Source organism: Amphiura filiformis, chromosome 8, assembly GCF_039555335.1.
Source record: "Amphiura filiformis chromosome 8, Afil_fr2py, whole genome shotgun sequence".
Lineage (NCBI taxonomy): Eukaryota > Metazoa > Echinodermata > Ophiuroidea > Amphilepidida > Amphiuridae > Amphiura > Amphiura filiformis.
This window is the reverse complement of record NC_092635.1, coordinates 18,348,640-18,372,289: the sequence shown is the minus strand read 5'-3', so window position 1 is coordinate 18,372,289 and position 23,650 is coordinate 18,348,640. Positions and strand designations below refer to the sequence as shown.

Below are 23,650 nucleotides of genomic sequence, written 5' to 3'. Positions count from 1 at the left end.
AGATGACCTCTAGGTGACCCCAGATGACCTCAAAATGACCTTCCCAAAATTTGACTCCAAAGGTTGACTGTACCCACCAAGTTTCATGCCCATACGACACTTTTTAGTACCTTCCCAAAATTTGACTTTAAATGTTGACTGTACCCACCAAGTTTCATGCTCATACGATATTTAGTAATTTGACCTCAGATGACCCTGACAAAATGACCTTCCTAAAATTTGACTCCAAATGTTGACTGTACCCACCAAGTTTCATGCCCCTACAACAGTTTTTGCAAATTTGACCTCAGATGACCTCAGGTGACCTTGACCCACTAACCAATACAAACTTATGCTGGGGTCAAGATGCACCTAGTACAGGGATTTTGGGTGGATCACCGCATCAGTAGGCATTTTACACATAAAATACACGTAACCCACACACAATATATGCAATTGAATAACAGGCCGGTACTGCACAGTGCCGCTGGTTACCAGTTGTTCTCATTTATGTAATCAGCAATTGGAGCCTACAAAATGTGGTGCATTTATAGTGTACGGTACTAATATGTGATATCGGAATTGACACAAATTTTACGGTAACAAAATCAGTCATACCCAGAAAGGATAAAATTCGAATTGAGAAAATAATGTATGTGTGACTTGTTGTACTAAAAATGCATCCACCCACCAAGTTTGAGGAACATGCTTCCCCTACTATGCTAGTCAGTGGTGCTCTGACGATATTAACACTCCGATCGCCATGCAATCTACGTTTAGTAGGCCAGTGGGACAACAGAATCACTACTTGAACGAGCTACTACTACACTAGTCTCTGAGAAAAGAGGCAGACACAGACAAACATATTCTAGTGAATAAAATAGTATGATGATCAGTTGTAGCAACTACAAATTTCGAACGTTTGTCAGGGGGTCAAACCCCCACCATTTATATTTCCCCCACACTTTTTAGACAGACACCCTTTTGATCAAAAATTGAACCCCCACACTTATGCAGTGTTTGTGACCAAAGCTTTATACAGCATTACTTTATCAAATTCGGAAGACTGAACATCGGCGCGACCGCCGTTTCATACAGTCACTTCCGGGTCCATTATATCCACTATCTGCGCCATCAATCCATTTCAGAATCCGAATTGATGCAGAATTTATCCTCATCTATCAAACACTCATGATTTTCTTATTCATCTGAAACATTTGCGACATAATATTGGCAAAACTGCATCACTGCAATCATCTTTCGAAAAGATACGACTTAGATTGTTTACAGCATTACTTTATCAAATTCGGAAGACTGAACATCGGCGCTACCGCAGTTTCATACAGTCACTTCCGGGTCCATTTTTATCATTATCTGCGCCATCAATCCATTTCAGAATCCGAATTGATGCAGAATTTATCCCCATCTATCAAACACTCATGATTTTCTTATTCATCTGAAACATTTGCGACATAATATTGGCAAAACTGCATCACTGCAACTGCAATCATCTTTCGAAAAGATCCGACTTTAGATTGTTTATCATAAACACATGGGCATTTGGCAAAGGGCTGAGATTCTGATCTCTACTCTCTACACAGCCGCTGTGGTTCAGATCGCTCCACTTCTAGTGTGAGCGAGCGGGCTAAAGCGGCTGGTGTAGAGACTGAAAATTATATTCATTCATAAAACTCACGGCGCGTCGATTCTACTACGGGTGACGTCGTACGAATTGAAAACATCAGCAAATTAATTTTTGACATTTTCTTTCCAGATTTATAAAGAAAATATGAATGTTTTTCAACAGATCATCAAAGTACTTTATTATATTTTTTTCAATTACACACACGCTTTATATATTGCTCCCACGCTTTGTAGAAACCCATCCTTTATTCCGCAAAATTTATTTCCCACCTATTTACAGATTTTCAGAATTCCCAACCCACACTGTAGAAAGCGTGCCAGACAAACAATGATAATGAATAGCCATGTGACCTTCGCTGTCGAGACGTTGTTTTCAGGGTTGTTAAACCCGCGATTTGGTAACCCAATTAGGCGACTTTTGAAGATTTTCCCCGGGACAATTTCCTGCCCCATAGAATACAAAGGGTAAAGAAAAAAATTGGGCGACTTTTCGATTATTTGACCTGCGATTCGGGCTGAATTTTTTTGGCAACCCTGGTTATTTAGCGTTAATTTAACTAAATTACTACGCCGCTGGTTTCTAAATATTTGAAGTGTTGTCCCATGGTAACAAAACTCCCGAGAACTCAATAAACAATCTGGACAAAGGAATCATCCAATCACGTTTCTATCCATGTGAGATCACCGCAAAAATTCATGATAAAAGGTCACTTTCCCAAAGAAAAATAGTGCAATCCGTCAATTCCCGCCATGATCTCACAACATAAATTACTCAGACCAAAATAATCTCTAGCGCATACAGGGAACCAAGCAAAACGATAGAAATGACTTGTTTCTCAAGACGACTTTTGACTTTTCTCACTTCAAAATAAGTACTTTCCCCACCCCAAATTCACTTCTAAAGGAGTGCAATCGATTGCTAAATAACTAAGCAAACCTTGGAACGTAAATTCAAAGCCAAATATCATAAACAAAAGAAACCTTAGCATAAAAAGCAAGAACACAAGTGGCCAAAATATGTAGCAAAAATTTAGTCCTCACTGAGTGCAATGAGTAAGGCTCACCTAGCTACGCTAAGAGCCAAAAATAATGTAGACTGTGATATGTCTTGGTAATAGAAGGGACCATGAACAGACTACTTGCAGTGGCATGTTTGTTTTAGTTGCACCTTGAAAATTGATTTGCCCAATATCCAAATTGATCACAAATGGCTTGTTATAGTTTGATCAGCTCGTAATCGGCGGATCAATATATTTTATTTTGAGAATTCACTTGTGACATCTCGCCAGAAGCATCACAAATTACTAATTAAAGTCCTATACTTTTGTCTACTTTCTTAACACGTAAAATGTAGCCCAGACAGGCCAACTATATCACTATGAAATTTGAGTTATAATCTGATCTACTGGACTTATATTTTACGAGTGGCAATATATCTCGGATGCATCATCAGTTGCAAAAGTTTGTTGACCTGTGAAGAGGATGTTGCATCACAGGTCGTCGAAGAAGAGCCAAGAGAGATCTTCTTTATCGCTGAACAATAGGCCCCTACCAAGTTGTGCCGTAGCCCACCTCCCTTGGTAAGTGAAGAGATAGGATGTGAAATATTGCCACTCATAAAACGTAAGTCCAGTAGATCAGATTATAACTCAAATGATAATCTTCACAATTGTACCACCTATATCACTCTTAACGTGGGTCTACTTTTCGGCGTAGTGGTAAAAGCCTAACAATTCCCGCCGATGAGCTGATCAAAGTATAGAAATAGATGCAATTGACAATTTCTGCATTCTATATTGTACAGATGTGGCCTTCTTGCGCTGAATATCTAAATGGATTGCACACAGCTTAATTTTATTCTGTATCAGTATCATTAAAGGTTACCAAAATAATGGCAAAGACAACTTCATTTTCTTTTAATAAAAAGCATTTTATTTGGACCACCAGTAATTTAAAGAAACAGTGGGAGTTTATGCATTTTTTTTAAATTTTAGGTCTAGTACCAGATCGATGGCTTAAAATATTTATACACAAAGCACAATCAATATATTTCTAATATAAACCTAGTTCCAAACTCACCATACCTACACTTCCTTTTACCTCAAGTTGGGTAGTGATGTGCTGACAAACTTCCCTTATTCAATTCAATTCAGTTTTATTCAAATCAATATTGCTTTCAAGGGATTCTGTTGGCGCAAATGACTCCATAGTGCAACCAGCGAAATATGCACTTTCATCACTGCCAAACTTGAGTTAAAACAAAGAATGTCTTTATATCCCAAAATGTTCCCACAAGTCAGTCCTATGCCCTGCATTGCCTTTGGATTATCTGTTATATTTCCTTTTAAATCGATACAATTAAATACATTTACACAAGGATTAATCACACAGTTTGCAACTGAGGATATTACATGATTTGATCCCCCAATTGTGGCACCCAAAATGACTTTATAAGTATATTCCACTGATTTTGTAACATAGGGCCATAAAATATAGAACATCTCTATTCTTCCTTTCAAGTTATTGTCCTAAACATGGAAAGTTTACAGCGAGTTTACCCTATACTTGAACTTCACACTAACAAATACAGTCAGTCCAAGATGGATTTGTTTGTAGAGTAAGTTAGCAGCTGTCTTGAGCCATTTCTGTTGGTAATCTGCCACAAAAGCTATATTAATCCCTTCCACCCATATGACTAATTGATGTGTACAAATGTTCATACTGAAAAGCTTGGTTTAGATTACATTGTGAAATCACCAGCAGGATTTTGCCAACAACAAATGAGCCTTTTCCGATATATGCTAAACTGTACAAATCATTTGCAAGTTTTGTTTCTTTTCTTATGATACACATCTTATTTTGCTTATGTCCAAATGCATAGCTTCATAATTATTCATTCTGATGATACCAAATTTGTCATTATCAACTTGTTGGAGGTTACATGAATTTACACTAACAATGAAAACAGAACATGCATAGACAGATAAGCTTGAGAAAAAACTCTGGACATACCTGTCTGTGCAGGGACTTGAACCCCAGACCTTTGGATAGTAAGTCTGATGCTCAAACCACTGAGCTACACTGATTGTCACTGATATACAGGTCTCAAGTCTGGTCCTTATGGATGAGCGGTCACGGTAAACAGTACAAACAACATACAAGACACCAGCCTACGAAATCAATTTTAATGATGCTTACCCGCCAGCCTAATATATCATACAATCAATGGATGAGGCTTACACATCATACACTGGAACATAGGAAGTACAAAGTGACAACACGCACATATACAGCACATAAACAGTGCGCAGTGCTGCGCCTCTGCTGCAGGTATGCGTGCCTTAAAAGTCTGCACAATGTGTGCGTCCGCGTCGGTACTTGTACTTGAGTCGACTGACTGTGGCGCATGTTTGAGTGTTCCTATGTTCTAGTATACCATGCGTATGCCTCTTCCCTTGTTTGATTGCAAAGCATTCTAATCTACCACTGACCATATATTACATAATAAAATAAGCAACTATGTGAAAGTAATCGAAGACTCAATCAAATCTGTGTGTCATACTTAAAAGGCCTAGTCAGCGATTTGAAAAATCGTAAAAATCATCCAAATTCAATTTTTTGCACCTTTGTTAGTAGCAAAGATGTGCTAACATAGCCTGCTAGGTCCGATTTCTTGAAGCTTAGCTAGTGGTCAGGCTTCGTAAGCCAGTAGGCTAGCCCTACCAATGCGGATCCATTTTATTGATTTATCTTTCTAGGTGATGTATGATGTGAAATTGTAAGCACTGGTATATAAGACTAATTGAGCTTAAGCCAGATGGCTTAAGAAGTCTGACCACTAGCCATGCTTTGAGAAACTGGCCCCTAGTGGTTAAGCCATAAGCGGTGTATTAAAGACAAAACTGATAATTTTACATGAAATTGTAATATCTCTACTGAAGTTGATAAATTACCTACATGTATTTGAATGAGGCTTCAACTTTTGTCAACACTGCGGTTTTCCTTGTATTTTGCCAAATTTTTCATTGCAAAAATACCTAATGACAATTTTAATAACTTTAAAGCTAATTTTTCACCAGGTTCATGATCGCAAATAATAAAGGAGCGACAAGTAAAAAAAAAAAACAAGTAAAAAAAAAGGCAGGATCACTTTTTCTACTTGTCTCCTTTATTATTTATGATTTACAACAGCAAACCTGGTGAAAAATTATGTTTATCATATTTAATTCCCAACGAACATGCCATTGTTTTTCCATGTTAATGACTTTCACTTTTAAGCAATTTATACTCAATTATTTTTTCTACACTTTCGGATGACTGGATGGGCCTTTAAACAACAAGAGAATGGATGTTAGATGCTAGACAAAGAAACTTAAGTACAGGTTCTGATATTATAACATAAAAACATCTTCATGTACATATTATCTAGACAGATAGCTTTCCAATTTTGCATACAGAACATAATTTAATGCCACAAACTTACCATACCAAAAATAACTTACACAATTGTTCCAACTACACGTTGAACCTCACAAATATAAAAGCTTCAAAAATGATAAGGACAAGCAGAAGACTAATTCTGATCCTGTGCCATGCTCTTATAAATTAACTTAAATTAAACTTTCCTCCATGCAGTGAGATCAGTATGTTATAAGTAAAAACACATCCATGTTTGAGAGCACTAGCATGTGTAGGCTTGATTCGAGCACGTATCTGCCTGAAGCCCACAAAACAATCTTACTATGGTGTTCTGAACAAATTCATCAGGATCGTTCATAAATCACTGGTTAGCAAATGTTCTCAGTACAGATCCAAATAAGTAAAATTAGGTACTCACTAGAATCGAATATCGGAATCGAAATATTTCTAGTGAGTACCTAATTTTACTTATTTGGATCTGTACTGAGAACATTTGCTAACCAGTTACTATGGTGTGTATGCAGAATTTATTGGTTGTGCATGTCAGATGATGGTAAAGGATTAGCGTGTTCAAAAATCGCTAAAGATATGACCTTGATTAACCTGTATTCCTTATCTAATACTTTACCTTGTAAATTTCCCCCATTCCGAATTGCTTTATCGGGGATACAGAATACCAAATATAGAAAATAATGAGATGCCGCTACCTAAATATGTATCACATACTGAGATTACGATGTAAATAATTGTTGCTGTGTGTGATCACCGTAGGTCGTTTTGACCAATGAAAACAGTGCATATAGTGTATAGTGTATAGCCAATACCCGGGAGCCAATGCAGTATGCACCAACAGCCAGGGAGATCAGCATTATAAGGGACGCACCATTAGATATTATCGGGGGGGCTAGGGAGTTTGGGTCAGGCAGAAATTTTTTTTTTTGGTCGCCTTTGGAAGGAAAATATTTTTTTTGGCCGCCTTCGGCGGCGAAGTTGTATTTTTTCAATTTTAATGTATACCTTTATACAGAGCTGGGTAGGGAAATTTTTTTTTTGCTCATCAATGAGGCAAAATTTTTTTTTTTACTGATCAGTGAAGCAAAATTTTTTTTACTCATCAGTGAGGCAAAACTTTTTTTCTAAAAAAAACTCCCTAGCACCCCCGATAATATCTAATGGTGCATCCCTAAGAGAGCGTCTTGAACAAGACTAGTTTCAAGTACTTCCACATTTATATTTAGGTGATTCACTACCATCAAAAGAAATGCATGTAACAAATTTACACATCTTTTTGGTTATCAGAGATGCCACTCGTCAGGAAATTGTATAATTTCAGGAAATTTTGCTAAAAAAATATAAAAGTGTACTTTCAGCAAGAAGTTTAGACATTTAATGTACGTTCAGGACTTGTTGACAACACCAGGTGGCATCTCTGTCATCCATACATATTTTGTTATGGTACTTGTTTCATTGTCAGGATACAGTCACAAGAATATGCTTGTCTTCTTTACCCAAAGGGATGATGTCACTAGGGTGGGGTTAATTTTGTTGTACATTATCCGGCCAAAGATCATTCCGATGAAGTGTCAGATTCCATTTCAGCTGCATGAAAAGAAATAAAAGAGAGAAGAGACCAGTTAGTACAAATTATAACACAACATTCGTTTGCAGTAATGCAAAACTATCTCTCTATAGTGCAGACTCATTAGGCTCTAAACGTTTTGTACACATACATACCATTATATTTGAATGTCAAAATTTAAGATGAACCTTTAATGCAGATGCAACATTTTGTATCTTGTTTTACAAAGAAAAAGAAACTGGGGACAGGAATACAAATTTATTAATTATAGTGTAAGGGGAAAACAGGATTTTTTTTAGTAGTTGTAAACCCCTCCTTCCCCCTGGTGTAAATATTAATCAGTTCCTAACCAAAGAAATGGTTTGTAGTAATCCCGTACATAAATTGCGGGACAGTAAAAATGATTTCAAGTCATAATATATGCTAATTTGCAGCCTAAATTGTCATCTACAAATTGTGCATTTTGTGATGGAAGGCAGTGGCAAAAGTGACAACTCCCAACTTCCAAGGTTAGACAGCTAATACATTGTACCTGATTAGGAAAGAGCAAAACCATTTCTTGGAAGCAATTTGAAAGCTTCAAAATGTCACAGGATTATTAATATAGACATGATTATCAACATACAGCACATGGTGGAATATGGACATGTCTGGTTTTCTACCAATCTAATAAGGCCTGTCTGTAACAGCACACCAAGGTTTCTTTACCATATTACCCACTGCATGTCCGCCCCTACATTTCAAATCAAAAATTGTAATATAATTTCTCAATAAGCGTACATGTAGGCCTATTTTCTTTTTTGCTTCTTTTGTCAGTTTAGCATGTTTTTGTACCTTCTTATGTTTTTATCTGTTCTCTTTGTTGATTTTAGAGTTATATGCAATGCATCCCTTCAATTTATTGTTTGTCAATATTGGGTTTTGAATGGAATTTTGCAGAAAGTTATAAATAAATATAATACAGTAAAACCTCATTATAACGATATCTGATACAAGAAAAATCCTGTTAAAAATGTTATAAAGAAGTATTTTTCCAGAAGCAAGATACAAAATTCTTTTGTTATTTATTGTTTTATAACCCTGATATAACAAAATTTGGATATAGGCCTAAAGAACTAATTTCTCTGTCCCTGACAACTTTGTTATAATGAGTTTCCACTGTATCTTTTTTTACAATTACCTTTTTTAGAATGACTGGTATATAGGCCTATAGTAATGTCAAAGCCTCTAGAGTAAAACTAGTATTATAGGAGCGAGGATGTTGCTAAAAAAGTTAAAACAGCATTTCTGGACATAAATAAGACAACATGAATCCACGATTGAGGAAGTATCATTCTTTATAAAGGCTAATTTTTTAGTATTCTGTACTGCCAAATTAATGCTCTTGGTTGAACGAAATCAATATTGTACTTCAGGATGACACGAATCACAAAAAATTGTCGCATCCATTGGAACTCAATGTATCTGATTATTTTCCTGTGATTTTATTTACAATTTTAACTAATTCCCTAAAGGTGCACTACAAGTACAAAATAAAATGTTAAAAGTCAACATGGGTCATTAATTAGGGAAGATGGGCTAATTAAAAATACATGTGATCTGCATAGTTTGCAACAACTTCAAGGGATGGATCAGTCACTGAATGATGACAGAACCATGCCAGAAAGGACTATAATTGGGATATATACCAGTTAAAATCCATACACCCCCATGGAAGACATGATCAAAATCTTCCAAACAGAGTGTGAATTTTAAATGCGGTTAACTGAATGAGTGACTCTATTTGAAATCTGCGCACCCTGTGTGGGAGATTAAGGTCATGTCTTCCATAGGGGGTGTATGGGTTTCAATTGGATACACCCCATTGTGTCACATAAGGTGAACCACGGGTTCATCTGAAGAAAGTACAGTAATATTATACTGCCATCAGAGTGGAGGGAGACATGCTTGATTTAGTGCCTTTCCCAAGAGCAAGTGAACAACATTTTGGTGTTATTAAAGTTTTATGGAATAAACATTCAATACATTATGACAAAAATAAAACAGCATTCACTATTTAAAGCCTTAATTGGGAAGAAAATCCCTAATCAGTAAATATCATCTTCCAGACACCCACACAAAACTGAATACCTCATGAACTGCACGTATTAGACTGCAGAATCCAACTTTCCATGATTTGACCAGAAATTTTCAGCTACCCTATAAATGACATTTCCCAATTAGCCATCTAAACGTGACACACGTAATCCGCTAAAAAAAGGATGTGGAGATGACGACAAAGAAGGGATGTAGGCCTATATACTTGCAGCTCAAATTATTTTAAGTCCGAACAACAAATCCCTTGATCCTCAAAATGAAAATAATGTGTGCCTATTCACAATAATTAAGCCTGGCTTACACATCACTGGGACACATCACCATGGAGAACATCCAGCCTTCATTTTGCAACATATTTATTGAAGGCCTAAGTTTCCTTTATATTTCACAAGTTTGACAGTAAGTATGTGGTGTAAGGTTGTTGATGGAAGGAAGTGTTTATAAGATGAATGAATCTGGATGTAATCTACTTGCTCTCTCAGCTATTTCCTCAAAAATAAAAGTAAACAAGATTTTACAAGCAGCGTTGTGCCAAATGTTAAATAAGTAGCCGATTTGCATTTTTTCCTTTTTTGAATGACCGCAAAATCTGGATTGTAATATCTTGGTAGCTTAGTGGCAATTACAAGTTTCACTTGCAGTATTTTGCAGTAAATTGGGGCCGTATGATATTACAAAATAGAAATAATTCCACATGCATATGCCTACCTGTTTAAAACAAAGCATTTACGACATGTTTTACTGGGAAAACCTCAAACTTTCAAACTTTAAAAAAAAAAAATTTTACTGTTGAAACATAGCATTCCACAATAAGGTAGCGCCTATGTGCATGTTTAGAAAATGCTTATCCCCAAAAAATTCATTCTGGGCAAACGGGGGTAAATGTCCCCATGCAAATGAAATAAGTGATCAACTCAGGAACAAGGCTTAGCCTTTGAGACTGTGACCACAATGAAGTTCAACTCAAAGTCACCAAGCACAACATGATACAGTTGGGGAGGATAGGATTAGAAAATGCACCCAAGGACGGAAATTATGGATGACCAAATCAATTGGGCTGAACAGATTAATTTACAAATTGATTTGATATTAATACACAATTCCAGTGAATATTCTAAGTTTACTCTGCTTCAAATTGTTCACATGATTTGCCTGCATAACTTGTGGTTTCCCCCTCACACTATTTAAGCAAACAAAATACTCTCTTCTATACTAATAACAACCCCTTTATAACCACAAAGAATACAAGTAATAAGGGACTTAAAGGTTAGCTCGGTCATCCAATTGCCAATCTACAAATCCAACCATTCCATAAAATTAACCACACTGTTCACTCACCCTTCCCCAGTAATTCACCACGGCATCAAAACTTTCTTTATCGAGCATACTATTGGTTTGTAACGGTTGCTTGGCTCTGTAAATTCAAAACATCCTTGTTTACATTAGGACGTGTCAATGTTAGAGTATCCAGGATGTAGGCTAACGTCAGAAATAGTGAAGCCTAAAAATAAAAGCGGTTATCTTGGGACTGGGGGTAAGCCAATGTTGTTGTGGAAGTAGGGGATATGATATTGGACTATGGTTTCCTGGTGTGAAACGTGTATCCTATTTAAGGTTATGACACTTGCATGTTTCAAGAGTTACAAAGTTGGTGGAGTTGCATTTTCTTTCAGAGTGCAATATTCAGAGTGAAGATGATTTTCAGTAGTGTTATTATACTATACTATAGCCTCAGAAGTAATTTTTTATTTTCCTTATACACTATTTGAAATAATTCATGGTTTCACCAAGAGTGGCCTGATAAACCTGGGCAGGGGCATGTAGCAGAGTGGTAGCCTGTATCTTCTGAGACATAGTTTCTGAGTTTCACTTAACATTGGGATGCAACAAGTGCAAAATCAATCTCAGAGCATTTTCTGTGATGTGCCCTGAGCATGATTTACTGTGCACAACACTGTCGTATATGCGCTCTTAAGAAACCCAGTCATACATACAAAATGCAGAAATCGTGTACATGCTCATTACATTCAGCACACTGCAAAATAGTGTTGTGACAAATTATTGACAAGATTATTGGCAACGAGAAATGAGATTTTTCTCAACTGCCGATTAAAGAATAATCATACACGACCAATTATAAGTGAAAATCTCGGCCGAAAATCCATGCCAAATACAATTTACACGAGCTGTTGCAAGTAACCATCTTCTACTTTTCAATCTATTTACCAACGTGTGTGGGTTCGAAAGAGCACATTCGCAATACATGTTAATCTCTAGAACTGGCGTGGAGTGCGAGATCATAAATTACTAATTTTTGGTGACATGTCACAAAACAAAAATGGAACAGCTCTGACCATAAATGATATTTAGTTTTACGAAAACAAATTATGGTCATAAAGCCACGACTTGTTTGTTTTGATTCAGTAGAGAATCACATGAGAAAGTATGAGCAAGGAGGAAAGTCCACTTTTGATAAAAAGCCTGAAAAACAGTGTGAAAATGACCAGAATGGCCCTAAAACAACAGGCTGAAAATAAAAGAAACCGAGTAAATCTGGACTACAAAAAAGCCTGAATTCAGGCAAAAGCCTGAAAACTTATATCCCTGATGAAGTGAGATAGGAGTGAATGAACAGATTGAAGAAATAAATTGACAATCTTGTTTTAAAAACATGAAAATACTTCAGTAGTATACTGTTTGCATGTGGGGAAAATCTTTAGGCTTTTGCAAGTAATGGTATACAACCACATTACGTGTAATAAGCCCTTTGATTGAATCACTATACACAAACATGGCAGTTGGCTTAGGAGATTTCCCGATTAAGAAACTGCAACGAAGGATCAGATGCTCTTGTCAATATGGATGGTCTTCTTATGACTAATCATAGGAATCATCCTGCTAAATCATGGGCTATCATCTATCTACATACGTGCCATATTAGTACTTTGCAACACAAAGTTGGCATGGTTTTCAATACTGAAGTCAAACTAACTTTAATTGTTTCCTCACGGTGGCCTTATGTACGAAAATGTACCTTCTAAGTTCCTGATGGAGATCTGAAGCCAGACAGTCCAGGGCCTCTCATCCGGGGGAATTCCTTACTCTCATAAACACGCTACCAAGCTTTTTGCTAGCACAACAAGATACTTTGCAAGTTTATATTAAAGCTTATGCACTCACTATTCAAATCTACTTCATTTCAATGTCACAAGTCACAAGGAAGCAAGCTCAATTCCCCATCCTAGAAATGGATGTTTTCTTTTTGTTTATCATCTCAACAAGTATGTGTTTTAGTTAACCTCTCTCAAGAGCCTGGTTCATTGCTTTTTTTTAATGACCCTGGTCAGACGTACATAATTGCATCATCCGACCATCGTTTTCTTTACCATGTCCGACTATAGTTAACTAAACAACATGCAGTCACACAGCAATGTACCGTACTGATGCGAGAATAGTCCCACCTTCGAGTAAAGTCCCATCCCCAACCTTTTTTAATTTCTGAAATTTATTTTTATTTTTTTAAGTTAGTCCCAACCCCCAATTTTGAAAAATGTTCACCCAAAAACGGGGTGGGACTATACTCGCGTCAGTACGGTATTATACTATAATAATTTATAGTCAGATAATGGTTACCAAGAGCTTGTTTGCATGCTGAAATGCATGATCAGATGACGCTTTGTGCGGGTCACACGGTTGGTTGTCTGTACTAACTATAGTTTGACCATAGTAACTTGGGCGCTAACGATGCTAATTAGCATCGTTGGGGAAAGATGGTTGGGTTCAGGATCCCAACCTGCTAAGATGATATTGCAATAGTTTGTTAGTTCCTTAAGAAATTTGTAGTAAATTTAAAGTGGTGACTTGGAAATAATATATTTTTTCAATGTTAGACCGTTTCATTCTAAAATTGTATGAAGCAATCTTCAAGAATCTTCCATTTCTATCTTTAACCTGTATCAAATAAAACTATTAAAGTCATATTTTCCCCACTCCACTTTAATGTACTAGTATACTATAACACCCAGTTTGTCCATTTCCCTCTTTGACTGAAGTAATCAATCTCTATGAAAGCGCCACTAGCCAAATTGATACAAGATGCATTTGAAACAATGCAACAAATATGAAGGCGCACTACACATGCTAGTATAGCTCCATATATTTTTGCAGCCAAAAAACTTACTGTACAGTAATTATAGCCACTTCAAAGTACTTTGCCCCCAGTCTCTATTTCAGGAAGCAGACTACGACACAGACTTAAATGTTTTAATCCCTGTAGCATACATACTTCCAATAAATGAAATCATCTTTGATAGGGCCAAGTCTTCGTTAAAGATCATAATGATGCAGGATATCCCTTTCAATTAATAGTACCTGTAATGCCAAGGTCACATCAAGTGCAATTGTTTTATGAATGGATTGCAATGCAATACTTGTTATGTACAACCTACTTATTTCACCCAGGTGCTTAAAAATAAAGTATTGATCATAGATGTGTATCAACTATGCCACCATAGCACAGCAACCATTACCGCAAATGAATTTTTAAGGTTCCAAATTTAAAGTGATATATATATGATAGGAAGGATCAATTACTTTTGCTCCTGATATTGTGAGAAGGAAGTCAAGCAGCAATCAAAACTTGAATGTAGTTCAGACCAGTGGCGGCGCCACGGGGCATGGGGAGCAAATGGCCCCCAGTCAGAACTCTTGCCCCTAAAAAACCCAAAAGTACGAAAATTTCCACTTTTTGCGCCCCACCGAAATTCACTTTGCCCCAATGCCCCCGAAAAAAAATTCCTGGCGCCGCCACTGGCTCAGACCCACACACTCCAGTATGGTGTCCACTGGATACCACCGGGCATGAATCAATGGACTGCAGTAGAATTAATTTTCTTTGGCCATTGTAAAGCCTGATTCATACTAAGAGATGCAAAGAAATATTTGCTGTACTTAGGTCATAACACGCAATGGACATTAGTAAATCAACATGCACAATGCGATAGAATATAAAGGGTTCAAAAGAAATAACTCCCCCCCTAAAATTACAAAACATTTCTTAGCATAACTTGACATACATTTAGTTGATTTGAAAAATTTAAAAACCTGTAAATAGATGAATCATTTTGCTACCCTCCCAACTTCCTTTTTTTTGGAAAATCATTTTTGTTGGTTAAAAATTATCACAATTTCCAAAAATGATGCTTTCAGAAAAAGTTGCACTTTTCAACATCCTATACATACACGTGTAATGTACAAAAATGTTCTCGATGTCAACGTGATCAATGTTTTGATTGATTTAATTGTTAGTTAATTTTCTTAAATTTTGTGTATCCGATTACTCAGTCACCCATGCAATCATCTTTCAGTGTAAAACAATGATTCATCGACATGAATTTTGACATGAATGGGGTTTTCAGTCGGTGCTTCAAAAATGGTCAAATCACTATAGCAGTAGAAATAAAGTTTGTAGTGTGATGCTTATTTCTTTCGTTGGCTAGAAGAGATGAAAAATTTACTTGCAAATGGTAGACAGAAAGCGGTTGCAAAGATCTATATAACGGATCTCTTGAATAAAGGCGTACATAACAAAGAAGAAATGGCCAACAAAGATTGGAGGATGGAAGTCAGCATCCAGCCAATTAACTGCATGCAGCCAATCTCTTGTGGCCACATCATGAGTGTTACACCTTTATCCAAGAAAACCATAATTTTAAATCAAAATGCAAGATGCTTCAACTGACCCAATACAGGTAAATGTTCACCATTTTGGTCAAATTTATGCGTGGAGAGCTCATTTCTCCTTCCTAGTGATTTTATCATTTTGAAACAACTGACGATTAAAAACATCAAAGAAAATCTCATTTTAAGCCAAAATCTTTGTTTTTCACTGAATGATGGTTGCAAGGGTGCCCGAAGGATCAGAGACAGAATGGTGAAGGAAAAAAACAAGAATTAAATCAACCATAACATTAATATCGAGAACGTTTTGTACAAAATGTGGTAAAGTGCAACTTTTTCTGAAAACATCATTTTTGGAAAATGTGATTATTTTTGACCAAAAATATTGCTTTTGGAAATGAAACAACTTTGGGAGGGTTGAAAAACGATTCCTCTATTCACAGCTTTTTGAATTTCTCAAATCAACAAAATAAATGTCAAGTTATGCAAAGAAATGTTTTGTAATTTTAGGGGGGAGTTATTTCTTTTCAACCCTGTATTTAGCAAGTTTGTGTACTATACAATTGACATTGCCTACAAAGCAGACAGTTACAAATGTTTACTGCTGGCAAAAACAATCACATTCGATAATCGGAGTATGACCCAGTCCCAGGTAAGAGGGCAGTCCCCCACATCCCAATCTGAACTACATATTTAAACCAAATGGAGGGTGCAATCCCCGGGTGCAATCCCCCCTGGTTCAAAATACTAAAACAAAATATTGAACAAAAAATGCCCATTTTGTACAGTCCTGTTTTAGACCCTTTGATTCCATGATAATGTTGGATAACTTCACCTGCTTATAACATTTGTAAATTGCCCTGGTAAAGACATTATGGAAGTGGGTCTGCAGGTTATTCTAACCTGATAACATTAACTTTTACTGTACAGCCCATTTACAACATGATTATTGTTAAAGTATATGGATTTCCTGTCCCTTGTACAGCTCATTATATGTATGGTTTCTCAAATTGGGTGGTACTTTTAATAATTCACCACAATTAATAATCCTGAATGACACACCTATACAGATCCTCCCAACCAATCTCACAACTGATTGACAAACTGTCTCAGCTAAAAGGTCATGCCCATGAACTACATAATAAAAGGATGGATTAAGCCATGCTAAAGCATTCCTAACAAAACAAAAACATAACCAGAGAAATATTATATTAGCCACTGTCAGAAATTTGTTGCACCATTATTCTCTGACCATCAATTCAGGCCTTTTGTTTTGAGGAGAGCTACTCTCCTAAAATGCTTTTGGTGTGAGCTATAAATCACTCCCCTTAAATGCAATCAGGGAAACTGTTTTTTTATGACTTCACCCAATAGTTTCGCAGTAGTTTATTCACAAATTATGACTAAATATCAGTAAAACATACTTGTAATCTATTGATAGATTTTACCCAATTCAAATGACACTTTTGGCATTCTAGGTGTCCTTATTTTATGTAGAACAACTCTCCTAACTTGCCCACCACTCTCCTTAACACCTTGACCACTCTCCTTAAAATTTCAGGGGAGCAGTTTGAACAGCTTTCCTTATTACCCTCAAGTGGAGCTGTTGACAGCTCGCCTGAAAAAATTAACACACAAGGACTGGAATTCACAACATTACTGACATGATCAGAGATGTATGAGACAACCTCACATCCCTGATATGAACAAAACATTGTCATCTCCTAAAATAAAAGATGCACTTTCAGCTTGTTCACATTACAACCTCCTTCAAATGACCATGTGATATTTATTGGATGTACATATGCTTTGACATCTTAATTTCATGCTCTGAAGCATTTAGCACTTAGGACATACATGTAGACCTATAACTATATTGCATCATACAGCACACAAATAAAACAGTGTTATTACCCCTCGTATGTCAGACTGCATTCACAATTACGAATTTTGTAGGAATTGCTACAGCAAAGAGCACAAACTTCTCAAACCTAATTTATACCTTGTCCTCCAGGCATGAAAACAAGTTTATTAAAAACATTGTAATCAGGCTTTTATGTTACCTTTTATTTCAATTTCAATATTTTTCAGAAATATGAAACCTCTATGTATGTATTCATTTTGCAACACACTGTATCATCCTTGTCATTTTAATGTGTATGCTACCCAATTAAGACTTGTTATGGTACCGTCAACTAATCACCACTGACAGCTCTCTAATGTTGCCATTTCCTATCAGGAAAGAAAATCACTACATGAATTTGAATAGCCATAACCTTTGTGAAAAGTACACCAAACCTCATAAATGAGACTGACAAGAGATGCCAAATGCAGGGATGGGAAGTACATCAGACTTCCAATTTATTTTTACTGGGAAGGTGGGGAAAGTCACTCTTCCATCGCTGATCAAGACCATTATTTTCATTGTCCCCACTACCATGACTACATACCATTGTAGACTGTATGTTGAGAATTAAAGAGAAAATACTTTTTCAACTAAGGTTGTGCACTTCACCCGGTATGTTTGAGGGTGGAAGGGAGGGGAGGGGCAATGTTATGTAATTTCAATGACAATGAAGACTAGGGTGCATCAGATGCCCCTCATGTCAATGGATTCATCTGTCCCTAGTCTTAAAATGTTCCTATTGTCACAAAACTAACATGTGCCAAGTTTGAATTAATTGGAGGTCGTCCTGGGGGCCACCGAGAGCCTAAAGTTACAATGTGTGTTCCTATGTAGTAAAGTTCGTTGACCCCTGTACAATTCCAATTAGAAGCCGATCGAACAATTTAAAGTAGCTGCCATATCAAAACCGTTAGGACTTAGAAGCTCAAATCTTTTGCGCTTATAGCACTGATAATCATCTTGAATCGGTGATAAAATTAATCACCAACAAAATGAGCATGTGTGGAATTGGCACAAGCGCCCTCGATACAAAATTTCAGTGAAATAGGCATTTTGTGGTAATTTTTACCTCAAATTTTACAAATGTTGATGTCCTGGTTGTCATTACACTTTTACAAAGCAGATTTTCTGAACTTTAGATCAATATATAATACATATTAACAACTTTCAGTGTGAAATAAAGTATTATAGCACTTGGTTAAGACAGAAATTATAGATTTTTCCAAGAATATGGACTGTGGGGGCGCTTTTGACAATAAAACACACACAGTCATTTCTTTGGAGATGGATTTTCATCACAGATTCAAAGATGATTATCAGTACGCTTAGCTCCCAAGATTTGAGCTTCTAAATCCAAACGGTTTTGATATGGCAGCTACTTTAAATTGTTCGATCGGCTTCTAATTGGAATTGTGCAGGGGTCAACAAACTTTACTACATAGGAACACACATTGTAACTTTAGGCTCTCGGTGGCCCCTCAGGACGACCTCCGAATTAATTCAAACTTGGCACATGTTAGTTTTGTGACAATAGGAACATTTTAAGACTAGGGACAGATGAATCCATTGACATGAGGGGCATCTGATGCACCCTAATGAAGACATACTTTACTTTTGACCATAATATTACTAGTGTACACAGAAATTTTATCAACACAGTCACCTGACCCATTTTGCTTCATTACATCACTAATGTTGATTTACCCCCAGACATGGATAAACTCTACAGAAACTATTAAAGGGTGGCTTATAAATAACTAAGTGTACGGTACTTTTGAAAATAACAACAAACACATTCTTTGAGCCCAACAACAAAAGAGGCATTTGTAATATACAATTATTATGCTTTGTGCACCTGTACTAGCACATTATAGAGTCCGTTTCCAGATATCTGCACAGATATAATGCCCCATAGTAGAATCGCTAATCCATACTGGTCGCATTTTCAATGATAAAGCCAACATTCGACATTGCTCAAAATTTGACTGACCTCAAGTGGTGGTGTATGAGTTTTTGTACCAAAGACACGTCAAAGTTCATTATATGACTATACAAGCTTATTGTGTGTAAAGAACTGTGTCCTTGTAGGTGAGCATATTTAAATCCTACTTGTTACCAATGATGTTATCAAAGTCAATGGAAACTTTCTAATTCTATGAGCTGATTAAGATTTATTTTCATTATTATTAGAGCAAAAATAATGTCCCAGTTTTAAAAATACATTTGGTTCAGTGAGTCAGGCTTAGCCCACATCTAGGCAACTAAATGTGTTTGTTGCCGATATTTTCATACTAATGTTTTGAGTGACTAAATATTTTTAAGGTCTACTGTAGGAAGCAGGGCCTAACAACCTAATTCTTTCTCACAACATTATCACACAATATTCCAATGAAATTTAAAGACAAGGTCTTTGCTTTAATACTTTATTTTACATCAATTTTGATACTGCAATTGATAAAGGCAAATGACAGATGTTGACAATGCGTTTGAACACATTCCAAAGCAGCCAGCTAGCCAATTGGTGCCTTCTGAATTAAAGGCTTTAGCTGAGATTGTCTGAACAACATATTTTGTCTTACTGTACCACTGAATGGTCGACAATTATACACCAATTTAATCATATTATCTCATATAATTTTGTACATAAAATTGCTCTGTAAGTGTACATTGATACCCCTATGCAGCTGTCATTCTGCCCTTCCACTATATCTACTTGGGCTATGGTTTGATCAGCCCATAACTGGCGGGCCTTATAACATTTCGGCAGGGGTAAAAGCGAGCACAAAAAATAAAGGGACCAATTTAATTTTTCTGGACCCTTTGGTACCTGCAAAACCAATATTTAAGGGGTCCAATGAGAATTTAAGGAGTCCGTTTGTCTGAAATTCTAAACTTTGGAACTGGTTAAATATCCCAGTGAAATTTTTAGTGTCGTTGGCCTGTGGCGATTCGGAAGATTAACTGATCTTTTTATTTTTTAATTTTTAATCGACGATTCTTATGCTGATTTACGCCTCTGTGCAAGGTAAAATTAAGCCTTATTAAGGAGTCCATACAGTTTTTATCAGACCCTTTGGTCACTTTCAACTAGAGATTTAAGGAGTCCAAAATGGCCAAAATAAAAAAATAAGGAGTCCCTGGACGTGCAGACTCCTTATTAATATCAATATAGGCCTATTGTATTTCAAGAAATGCCTTGTGACATCACAATTTTCAAGTTGTATACTTTGTCTACTTTCTTTAACATGCAAAATATAGACCAGACAGGTCAACTATATCATCACTCTTAATGTGGGTCTACATGTACTTTACAGCATAGTGGTAAAAGCATACCAATTCCCATCAATTAAAACCATCTTATTCCAGAAAAATACAGCACTAATTTTTAGGGATTAAAAAATATTATCCTGTTTTGCCAAATGAAACATAGCTAAATCCTAATCCTTCAGATATAACTAGCAATAAAAGTCAAATTTTAATATTTGGCCAATTTTTGGAGATAAGGACCAAAACGTGTTTTTAGGGTGTTTTTCAGATGCTGTGGCAATCAAGCCCAAAGACTTGAACTAAGACAAATTTCAGTTTATGCATTCTAATTTTAGGAAAAGACATGTTTCTTTCTAATAACCAACCATTTAATTAAAGTAACACAAAAAAGTGAAAATTAGAGCAAAATTTCGGCATATACTCAAGATTTTGAATGCTTTGACTTATTCCAAGTCTTTGATTTTTGTGACTCAATTGTCAGAAAACATGCTGAAAATCCATGTTTTTGGCTTTTTTTTTTCCAAGAAATGAGTAAAATAGTGAACTTTTATTTCCAGTTAGGACTAAATGAATGATTAGGATTGATTTATGTTTCATTTGGCAGAACTTGATAATATCTTTTTAATCCAAAAAATTAGTGCTGTATTTTTCTGGAATAGGTTGTAGCTCTTAATTACCTTGTATAGCTTTAGCGTCTCCTTCTATAACTTTGGCAAGTCTATCTCTCACATCTTTTACCCTGTCTTCTTGCTGTTTCAGGTCGGCTTCTTGCACTACAAATTTCATACAGGGAGGTTGGTCTGCATTCATGTACACACCGGCATTACGTTCTAGCTGACTCTGGAAGGAGAATCCAATAATTCAAAGAGTTTTAATTCAGTCAAATGCTAACATTTTGAACCTGAAGCATCTAAGCTATTGTCTAATTCATCTGATTAACTGATTTTGAATAATTTTCCACACTAGTTAATCATTTTTCACAACTTTTTAATGTTAGGCAAAAAAACAAAACAAGTTTGTTTCTTGTTTCTAAAAAGTCAAATGCGAAATGAAAAAAGAACAAACTTTTTAATGCAAATTGGAATGAGAATTTACAATGGGTCTCTCTGACACTCACCAAAAAAATCACATTTCTTCATATTCAAGAATATTTATGATCCCCTTTCTTCAGTTTGTCTCCAGTAGTTTTTCACTACGCTTGTTAGAGTAATTTGTAAATGTTTTCTCCAGTAGTGTTTTATTTTTTTAAAACAATTTTCCAGGTATTTTTGGGGTTTTTTTCCTTCGTAAGTGAAAAAAAAAATTCTAATGCTCAAAATAAGCTGTCATAATTCATATTTATTCATCAATCAAATTATACAAAAGAAAATAATTTTTCTTGAGTTAACATTTAAATAAAACAAATTTATTTATAGGTACGACCTTCTAGTAACCTTGTTCAAATTGTCAGCAAACACTGTGAAATCATTGCAAACATGTGCAAATATGACAGGTAACCTTGGTGTATTGTTTTCCCAATGCTACTACTAGGATGCATCAGCTCATTGGGAATGATTATGGCAAGTTTTTACACGATCATGATGATTATGAATGAAACTGGTGGCAAGATATTTTCACACACTTTAATAGGTCACGCCATGAACCTTTGTTCTGCAACATAAATGGTAGTCATCATCACCACCACCACCACCACCACCACCACCATAATAAAGAAGCAAGAAATTACACATATTTATACTGTGACATACCAGTAAATGATAGACCACAAGCCTCAATTCTTCATCTTCATCATCATCTCACTATACAGTAACATCATCACTATCAATCACCATTTACCACATCAGCATCATCACATTTGTAAGTATTTTTAAGACACATACTTCGCAAATATAAAGCATGGTCAAGTGTGCATTTCAAGAAACATAGGTGCAACCAGGGGCTGTAGACATGGTGCAACCATTCTGGTTTATATAGGTTTATGCTCAACTTTCTCAAGTCAGAGCCTGATTGAGCACATGTGACAAGCAGACCATGCCAGTCCTTCAAGGTTAAATTAACACTCTATAAACTGAACAACCTTGTCAGAACATTAGAAAAGAGCTCAACAAAGCACCAAAATACAAGAGCCAAACTTGATCCTAATTTTATCCTTGAATAGTCAGCAGACTAAACAATTCATTAAATATAAGCCCAATCACATCTGTATGTCTACCCATGGTATACCAGACCGCACAGCTTGCTAGAAAGCCCGCCAACCTAGCCAGAACATGGGATAACAAGAAAATTCAGCCCCAAGGTTATCTACAAAACTCAATCTACCATGAACATCAACCTTGGTCACTGTGAAATGGAGATCAAATATTTGAGGAGTGTTTATTTTCACACACAGTAAGTGTACATTCAAGAATATCAATGAACAAAACATTGTAATAGATAGGCCTATATTACACTATTAGCAAGCAGTGGTGTAGCGTGGGTCATCACATGGGGGCGACCATGATTGGGGGGCACCGGGTCTGATTGGGGGACGGGAGCACAAGCCATTTTTTGGCAATTTTCCTATGGGATTTTTTTAAATTTCAGATCGATTAGGGGCACGTGCCCGCCCCCCGTGCCCCTATAACGCTACGCCACTGTTAGCAAGTCCCCCAATTATGTTTCTACAATTGATAACTGGAGCAAAAATAAGCACCTCCAAAATCTTGCTTCATCTTTCACCCTATTTCACAAATGCTTTTTGGACACAAGCCAATTGACATAAAAGTAGATTTAATAGTGTGACTTGAATCACATCATCACATCCTTGCTTGCATCATCCAGGTGTAGCTTGCATCAAGGTATTAGCAACCAATCAAATATGCCCCACACAGACCCTAGAAAGATGAAAAAATTAAATATGGATCCAGATGTTTGAAAATCTGGGAAATATTTTTTTATCTTGCTTTGCTTGCCCAATCTGGTCATCCATATTTTTCCTACTGGCCATTCTAGGCTAGCCAGAGGGTGGCCTCATCGGTCAGAGAATTATAAGGAGTCAAAATTGCCCATTTTATATACGCTTTCTTCTTTCAGAGGGGTCT

The 23,650-nt window shown here is 36.3% G+C and overlaps 1 protein-coding gene across 1 annotated transcript in view; it reads right to left on the bottom strand.

The window, feature by feature from the left end:
* Positions 1 to 7,232: 7,232 nt before the first annotated feature.
* Positions 7,233 to 23,650, bottom strand: part of LOC140158739 (methyl-CpG-binding domain protein 2-like) — a 36,898-nt gene continuing 20,480 nt past the window's right edge. Inside the window, exons 5-6 of the mRNA XM_072181943.1 lie at positions 21,248 to 21,410; positions 7,233 to 7,641 (exon numbers count right to left, since the gene is read on the bottom strand). Of these exons, the coding sequence (XP_072038044.1) occupies positions 7,610 to 7,641; positions 21,248 to 21,410 (195 nt within the window). The 3' untranslated portion in view covers positions 7,233 to 7,609. The remainder of the gene's footprint in view (positions 7,642 to 21,247; positions 21,411 to 23,650) is intronic.